General features: G+C 36.9%; 3 protein-coding genes across 4 annotated transcripts; all 3 read left to right on the top strand.

The window, feature by feature from the left end:
• Nucleotides 1-284: 284 nt before the first annotated feature.
• LOC126592195 (uncharacterized) lies at nt 285-647 on the top strand. The gene has a single exon (XM_050257924.1). It carries the CDS (start codon nt 285-287, stop codon nt 645-647), a length of 363 nt encoding a protein of 120 aa, XP_050113881.1.
• An 800-nt stretch (nt 648-1,447) lies between these two features.
• LOC126594018 (uncharacterized) lies at nt 1,448-2,238 on the top strand. Its single transcript, XM_050260217.1, has 3 exons — nt 1,448-1,651; nt 1,767-1,845; nt 2,003-2,238. Exons 1-3 carry the CDS (start codon nt 1,500-1,502, stop codon nt 2,069-2,071), a joined length of 300 nt encoding a protein of 99 aa, XP_050116174.1. The 5' UTR covers nt 1,448-1,499; the 3' UTR covers nt 2,072-2,238.
• A 2,374-nt stretch (nt 2,239-4,612) lies between these two features.
• LOC126594017 (thylakoid lumenal 15.0 kDa protein 2, chloroplastic) lies at nt 4,613-7,110 on the top strand. Of its 2 annotated transcripts, none has more exons than XM_050260216.1 (6): nt 4,613-4,930; nt 5,038-5,135; nt 6,059-6,149; nt 6,374-6,442; nt 6,528-6,637; nt 6,756-7,110. In XM_050260216.1, the coding sequence occupies exons 1-6, from the start codon at nt 4,717-4,719 to the stop codon at nt 6,846-6,848; spliced, it is 675 nt and encodes a 224-aa protein (XP_050116173.1). In that variant the 5' UTR covers nt 4,613-4,716; the 3' UTR covers nt 6,849-7,110. The 2 variants fall into 2 exon arrangements, with proteins under 2 accessions (XP_050116173.1, XP_050116172.1); XM_050260215.1 differs by having other exon boundaries at nt 4,621-4,930; nt 5,032-5,135.
• The last annotated feature ends 1,820 nt before the right edge of the window (nt 7,111-8,930 follow it).

The raw sequence follows: 8,930 nt of genomic DNA, 5'->3' as shown, positions 1-8,930 counted from the left end.
TGCAAAACCGATAAGATTCCTTTATATGTCACAACATATCCTCTAAACGAACCTGAAGATGAACACCCAATTGCATGCAGTTCCCCATCACCAACAGTGGCAATTCAAGAGAATGAGGACATTTTGGGTGATGAACAACCAAGTCAAGTTCTTCAAGACAATGCCTAGATTAGTGAGACTTCAATAGATGTGAATTTTGAGTTAGACATATTCTCTGTTTTGGTGTTTCTTCAAGGTATTGTGTGTGCATTTTATAATTTTTTTTCTTCACATGGTTGACAACTATGCAGGTATCTTCCATTAATCACTATGCAGTGCATGTAAATGAGACAAACTTATATCATATAGTTGACCTAAATGCCAAGACATGCACATGTAGAAGGTTTGATCTCGACCAACTTCCATGTGTCCATGCAACTGTTGCATGTCGAATTCGCAACACATCAGTGTACAATATGTGCTCCAAATTCTACACAGCCAATGCAATTGTGCCAGCGTACGAGGAGCCCATTTGGCCTATTGGAAACAAGAGTGAATGGAGTGTGCCGGAAGAGGTGCAGAATAAAGTTGTGTTACCTCCAATTAGGCAAGTTGTATTTGGAAGACGCAAGACAAACAAAATCCCATCTCAGGGGAGGAAAGGATAGTGAAAAAGTGTAGTCGTTGTGGTGGGACATACCACAATCGCCAAACTTGCAGGAATCCAATTAGACTCCATTCTAGCGCATGATGTGGATGTTTTTCTTTAGAATTTATTACATTATTGGCTTTTATATCATTCGGGATTTATTACATTATTGGCTTTTATATTTTCAATCACCAGTTTAGCAGAAAAACGTCACACAGATTTTAGTTTAAAATGGTTTTTGCTCCTCTATTTTTAGATTCAAATTTTGCTTCGAAGATTCAGTTTTTGATTAATTTTTATGTTTAGTTTACAGGGTTATCTTCAATTTTCACGTTCTCAGATTACATTTGAATATCTATAGGTTCGAGAGTAGGGGTACTCAGTAGTATTCAAGAGGCTACCTCTTTTATGCTTCAAGATCTCAACTAATTGTTGTTTTTTCGTGGTTAGAGCAATGGGGAATTTCTTGTCATTAAGGGTATATTATTACTTTTACATCAAGTTTTGGTTAGAATTATCATAAAACTAAAATGATGGCTATAATTCTATATAGGTTCTAAAATATGGTTACTTTTCCAAATTTCTCAAACTAAAATCTTACAGGTCAGAAGTCCGAGATATTCTGTATTCTTAAGTACCATAGAACTTTTGGTCATGACTCGTGAGTCCGTAATCAAAATCCTAACTCCCCTCTTTAATTCTTAGTACAGATTAGATGGGCCCATATTTGGGTTTTGGGCTCGGGATTTGTACGGGCCTGTTATACCCGTCAAGGCCCAAATATCAAAACTCGAGGATATATATTTCTGCTCATTGTGTTCATCGGAGGTGGAGGATAAGAGAGCGCAGAGAGCAACAGAGAGACTGAGAAATGGAGAAGTACTTCGGTAACGCATACAGAGGCGACCCGGGGGTCCCACACGCCGACCCGGAACGATTTGTGAACATATGGATCGGGTCCGCCGCCTTCTCAGCCCTCACCTGGGTCAATCCCTACATGTGGCAGCTCTCCAATCAGTTCAAGTATGTCACCATTTTTTGAGTTTTGACGATTATCCAGTTTGTGATTTGGTTGTAATTTTGTGTTTATTGAATTTCTGAATTTATTTTTTTCCCAATTTTGAAAAAATGGTTGCAGTTGGCATGACAAAGCAATGCTGTTTGAGCAGTACCACTGGAAGAAGGCCATGAAGAAAGGGGAGCCCTACAAATTTAAGGTATGTTTGGTTGGTTGTGTCCCAAATGTTGAAAAACAAGCTGAAATTTTGAAGCTTTCTACCGATTTTTATGAAACCCAACTGGTAATTTTGTGGGTTTTGAAAATCTTGGAGCCCTATAATTTAAGGGATGTTTTTTTTTTTGTTGCTGTTGCAGTGGAACGAGTACATGGACAGGGACCACAGGGAGTCCTACTATTTCAACTGGCCTGTTTACTTCCCTTAGCTGTTTTTACTTGTATGTTGAAATAGGCATGCTCTTGTTTCTAATTCGACTTGGCTGAAACTCTCATAGCATGAAGGGTTATAAGGTTTATTATGCTTCTTCATTGTAATCATATTCTGTATTGAATCGAGTGCTTAAATCCGAATTTTATCCTTTATCATTGCTAATGCCATTGAGTTGTGTGATGTGATCATTTTTTCTGCAGGTGATTGAGTTTGAAAATGATTTCCGCACGCCCATTGCCTTGGAATCCAGGAACATAAATAAACACGGGCGTGCGGAAAAGTGGTTTGCAAAAATCATTTCCTTTGAATCTCTGCATTTGTAACGATATTTGACAAGCATCGTAACATATTTTGTCATTCTTATTCAGACATGATGCTGGCCTTTTCGGGATAAAAGTTGCATAAGCTAATGCAAAACTATCTTGATTGCTAGCACATGGCAAGCTATTTGGTACATTTTGTGAATTGGTAGGTGGGGGGGAAAATTGTTTAGGTTGAAAAGCATTATTTTGGGTAATTAGCTGCACGATTAAGACGGTATGTGAGAACTTTTCTGCTAAAAATTTGCTTGGAGAACTCTCGTAGCTGCGTTACTACAGGATTCAGCTTCGTTCTCTTCTGGACAAGTGAATGATGTAAGTCTTATAAGGGTTCTTAATAGTGTTTTGATTGAGAAGATTGCCACTTAACCTCAGGCTTCCTGTTTGCATAATGTGGTAATAGAAAGGATTATTGTCCTAACGTTTAAGGGAATGAACCCCTCCCTTAACTTCCCCAAGGACAAAAGTCCTTAGAGTGTCATTGAAGTCCTCTAGCTTAGGTCCTAAGATTAAATGCACTTGGTAAAAAGGGACTGGGATTGCTACTCAGTCACTGGTGGTATTCCTCTTCACTTGTAAATGAGAGGTCTTAAGTTCAAATATCGTGGATGACGAATTCGATACCAAATTCGGTTGCCTAGTGTGTCGCTTAGCCGAAATCTCCCTTCCTCTTAGTGTAAAAATATATCGTCGTACTCAAAAAAAGAAAAAAAAAAGGGACTGGGATTTGCTTTACAGAGGTTGTGATCAAAGGTTAGTGGATCTAGGGTGGATCTAGGCTATTCACCTTGAGGCTTTGAGCTTTTTCATTTTCTTGCCAAGCGGTTCTGAATCCTTTCCATGGAATCCATGACTTCATTGAAAGTATTACATTAATTTAGGAGAAGAGGAGTTTTGAACTCGAGATGCATGCTAGAAACACAACACACTTTATTAATTAGGATATTGGATCATATGCAAAAACCAGTAAAATTTTGGATAATTGCATTCACTTACAAATCACATAAAATAAGTAAAATATGACGTTGGAATATAGCCAGTCTACTAGTCTAGCTATTCTCGGTCTCCAATTTATTTAAATAAGCTCTTTTTCAACTCAAATCTCGTGTACGAGAAATTTGTTTTTTTTTCTTTCAATTTATATAAGAGAGAGGAAGGGTTCGAAATTATTATGCTATTTTGGAAATGAAGAGTTTTAAACATGAGACGCATGAGTGTAAATTTAATATTCTATCTACTAGGATATTGAACCACATGTGATCTCGTGGACAAAATTATTAATAAATAAATAAATGAAAAACATAGTAATGCCCCATGAATTTTGGATGTTATTTCACTCCTCTTTGAACCTTGAAATAGATTTTGAGGCCCCTAAATTTTCATGGTTCCGTTAAATCATCACATGGTGCAATGCATATGACCAACTTATGAGGGCATATTATGTTAAAAAATGTTACACTCGCAAGTTTATTTAGTTTTTTTTTGTTTTTGATGAAGAATAAATTTATTAAAACTTAAAACCTCTAATACAACCATTTTCTATACAATCAAAATTAAAAGCCTCCATAGCCGAAATCGGAAGACAAAAATCCCAAAAATGTGGGTTGGCAACATTGAGGCCCACATGAGCTAATGCGTCCACCACGAAATTAGTCTCCCTATCAATATGCTTCCAATTGATATGTTGAAATTCAGAAGCCAACCATAACGGCCTCCGCAACGGAAATGGTGGCGCATCAAAGTTTAATTTCACATAACTACTTGGAATTCTAGTAAATTAGTTTTGAGAAAGAAAAAGAAGAAGATGAATTGAAACTTTTTTTTTTAAAAAAAAAATATTTTTTTTGGGTCAAATGATAGATTTTGTTGTTAAATTAGATTTTAGATTAGCCATCAACAAGATTTGAACCTACGCCGTCATGCAAGAGCTCAACATCTTTCCACCATTATGGTAAATGATCACTTACAATGAATTGAGACTTTTAAGAACAAAAGTTCATTCTCAATTTTGACGAAATAATTATCCAAACGAATGGTAGGAGACGTTAATATGAAACATTAGTCATTCATTCATTCCTATATCATTCAATAGTACGTTAGTGAAAATAGAAGATCTAAACAGTTAAAAAAAACTAATTCTGACGGCCAAGCCAACAGTAATATTAAATCATACGTAACATTGAAACCATACCCAAATTCCAAATTAAGGGAACTTGCCACTTCCATGTGAAAATTACACTAAAAATAAAAGAAAAAGATTAACATCCCATTATCCACAACCTTTTCAGCTGCCACGGTGCCAGAACAGAACCAGGAAACCATGGCATATCTCCATCCGCCATGTCCGTCGCCCACTTCCCACCCAACCTCACGTCCTGCATTCAAACCATCCATCACTGTCACTACGTCGTCTCATCATCTCCCTTCAACCCAAAAGCCCACAGCCAATTCCAACAACTGGGTCTCGGAGTTCCGGTCCAAGTCTTTAAATTTAGTGCTCTCAGGGGCTCTCACTCTCGGAGTCTCTCTCTCAGGTCAGGCAAGCCTTTCCATGTTTTTGTTATCCTTTTCTGTTTTTGTATATAATATAACATAGAACACCAGGAATGTAAAAACTCCTTTTATCTTTGTGTAGGAGCAGGAATTGCAGAGGCAAAAGTTGGAGTGAACAAACCAGAATTGCTTCCCAAAGAGTTTAGCCCTGTAATTGATGTAGCTGGCTTCCTCTCTGATGGCCAGGTCCGTATTCCTATCTGTAAGTTTCCGGTTTTTGGTTTGTATGCTTTGGTTTCTGTTGACTCACTTAGGTTCTTGATTCAATGACCATGAATGTAGTAGTGTTCTGAGTAGTTAGTTTGAGTTCATTGAATTCTTGTGTGTTTAAATGTTCTTAACTAACTAGGTATTCTGTCTTGCCAATTTAGAACATATTCATATATAACCATTGTTGCCGATTTAACAAATTTATACATTCAACCATTGTTACATCCGAATCTCTACAAGCTGGGTCTTGATCAATGTCCCTATGTAAGTTGGGTCTGGACAGAGACTCTAAGAAAAAACTTGGACTACTTGGATCTAACGGAAGACATGACACAAAACCGAGTGCAATGGCGTTCTAGGATTCATATAGCCAACCCCACTTAGTGGGATAAGGCCTTGTTGTTGTTGTTGCACATTTACCCTTTGCCTCGCTATAGAGTATTTTATTACAGGTCGAATTTTGTATGGCTTGGGACAATCTGTTGGTTATTCCGTTATTTTAATTGGAGGTAGAGCCGGTGAGGGTTTTAGCGAGAATGGACTGTGGGTTGAAGAGATTGTGTGAGGGTTTGGTTTCTGTTGATGAGGATGTATTGATAAATTTTAAATTTAATTTTAGTTGCATCTTGTCCTTGATGGTAATTGTAAAATAGGGTAGAAAAAGTCACTTCACTTAAAAATTTAAGTTGGGTGTAGAGATACAAAACATGTATTCAAATAGAATTTCCCTTTCGGTTTTTCATTTGTTTTTCTTAGATTTTTGGGTTGGAAAAGTGGAAAACTTGCATGTAAGTTATATTGGGAAATGGGATTTTTTTTCTTTTATTTTTAAACCTTCGGAATGAAATCAGAGAATTAAATTGAGCTCAAGTATGTTATGTATGGTAAAATTTTTCCAGGAGAAAAGACTAGCCGAAGAGATTGCTGATATAGAGAAGTATACTGGATACAAGCTGAGGGTTCTTGCCCAGAACTATCCTGACACACCAGGTTTGCTCAATGTTTTGTAAGGCTTTGGCATTCACCAAGCAGAGTAGTTTGCTTTTGTTTTCTTGTTTCAAATATGGATTGACGCGAGAAAATGTTCTCGTGTCATGCAGTCTAACACGTCAGGTTGCCAGATCGTAAATTAGATTATGTTTGAGATACTGTCTGAGAATATCACATTTACATGGTTTATGGTTTTTACAGTTTTGTTTTCCAACTTTTTGCAGGTTTAGCGATTAAAGATTTCTGGCAAGTGGATGATAGAACTATTGTCTTTGTTGCTGATCCGACCTTTGGTATTGAACTCATACTCACTGATCTGTTATATTTATGCTTTTCTTTCCTAGGTTAATTAATGTGTCTCTTGATCTCTTTGAGCAGGCAATATACTAAACTTCAACGTGGGAGCTTCAGTTGATCTAGATGTTCCACGCAGCTTTTGGAGCCGCTTGGCAGGGAAGTATGGAAATATGTTTTACTGGAAAGAGAAGGTGAAGAAGTTAGGGCCCTATTGCTTTAGATAACTGAAGTTGTTATGTGGTTGTTTGCATTGCAATGCACAAGATTTTCTTGAGAAAATAATATGATTGTACCTGCTGGATGGAACAGGGAGAAGATGGAGCGATTGAATCTGCGGTGATGGCAATATCTAGCTGCTTGAAAGAACCCGTAGACGCAAATAATTGCTCTGAGGTAAAATAGTAGTGCAGTGAGTACTTACACTGATTCCTTCATTTGCACCCTGTCAATCTTGTAAAGTAGGATTGTAAATGTTAAAACATTTATGATGACGTTCAAGAGAAGGTATATTGATTCTAAACGAGTTGCTTCTCAATTTGGTCTGCTTTTTTCGAAGCAAAGGAGAAATTAGTGAGTATTCTTGTGTCATCTGTTCGTGTGACTGTAATAAAATGTAAATCTAAACCTAATTATATGTATTTCAGTTCTCACTCGACATTTTCCATCTCGCGTTCCTGTTTTTCCGACCTAATTTTATGTATTTTAGGGTTTACAATGTCGATGCCATTGGTGACAAGATGAGCTGCCATGAACCGAACTATGAATCACATTTTAGCTTCTGTATAACTGTGAACATTTTACCATACGGTTCACTAGAGATCTTACTTCTAGATACAAAGGTTTGGAATTAATACAACCACTAAGTTTACTAGTTAAGGGTTAATCTCGAGAAAAACTTCCATGCATCGTATTCTTCGTTATTCTTTTATGGGATAGAGAAGTTTGTTGTTTTTTTGTTTATCTCGGATTGAACTTTCTATTTCAAAATCTTGAGTTGGTGGCGGAATAAACTCAAGGGTAGTACTATCAACTTCATAGTATTCACCAAAATGTACGTTCTCTTACAAAAGGTGGGGTTCCACCCTAAACGTATTTGTAATAAAAGACTAACCCAACTTTTTATAAGTTTATGCAAGGTTCTTTAACTTTCTGACTACAACTCTCATCAATTCCTCACATTCCCGAGGTCCAAATAGATAGGGTCCCATAAATACCACTTAAATATTGAAAGAACCTAATTATGAAAAGGAAATGAACGAACTTGTAATTAAGAAGTAATAATTTGAAGACAATTAGAATATTCCTTCTTAATAAAAAAAGACTAATATAGAGCAACGAAACAAGTGCAAACGGAGCATTTGGCTGGAATTTTCCACCGCCATGACCATTAGTCCATTTCCATGTTCCAATTGTTCATTAAAAAAATAAAACGAAAGGAAGAAGAAAAGCTCCAAATTTGTTGGTCCTAACCTGGCCAAACACGGTATAAATCATTCCAGTGCGTTTATAAGTACAGATTCGTATTACTATATTCAAGAATTCTCCAATGCCGGTGCTACCTAGTTTAGGATAATTTGCTTATCTGGGCTAGCTTTCTACCCATAAAAATGTTTTAGTTGATAAAATGTTTGGCCATGTTAAAGAGACCATATTTGTAGACTGATGTAGCGATTGATGGTTGAATTTTTTTTTTTTTTTCAAATCATTAAAATGAAATACAACCATTAACCATCACGTAATTTGATTAATAAAATATGGTCTAAAACGATGGTTTCTAGTATTTTTCTTTTGTAAGTGACCTAACCTCTACTTTTTGAAAAAGTTGTGGTGTGAAAAAGCTACTTTGAAGGTAACTTGAAAAAGCTTCTGCGCAAACTGAATTTGAAAGAGGTGGAGAGCAGTTTAATGAAACTTTTTAAAGTACAATAATAACCATATATATATATTTTTCATAATCTCTTTATCCTCCCCATTAGCAGTGGCGGATCCAAGAAATATTATTGGGAGGAACAATAAGAATAGGGGCGCAAAATTTTTGGATGGAATAACATGCAAATTAGCATACATCGAGCCTTAGTAGGCATGAGGTCATTTGCCAAGTCATATTGCACACCCGACGACAGATGTCAACAACTTCTGACTGAGCATGTCAACTGATGTTAATAACTTTTGGGCAAACATGCCAACATATGCCGAGTAAGCCTATCGAAAGATGCCCATAGCAACGCATACAAAGGCATAAGGCTAGCAACTACCCTGCCCAATGCCTATAGAGGCAATTCATCAAGCAGTTAAAGGGCAACTTTCAAGAGCATCGCAAATTTTCAAAGGGCATCACCAAGCTCTTTCATGGAGGATTTCTAAACTTGGATGACCCACCTTGCCCCAAGTTGAATCCGCCCTTGCCCATGAACCACCTATCTACCATCTCTTGCGACACTGACTACCCGTATAACCTGGTTTTGTTCGACAAAAAATAGCTTC

The sequence above is a fragment of the Malus sylvestris genome, chromosome 12 (assembly GCF_916048215.2).
Source record: "Malus sylvestris chromosome 12, drMalSylv7.2, whole genome shotgun sequence".
In the NCBI taxonomy this organism is placed as follows: Eukaryota; Viridiplantae; Streptophyta; class Magnoliopsida; order Rosales; family Rosaceae; genus Malus; species Malus sylvestris.
Note: the sequence above shows the minus strand (reverse complement) of the source record. Positions and strands in the feature narration are given on the sequence as shown.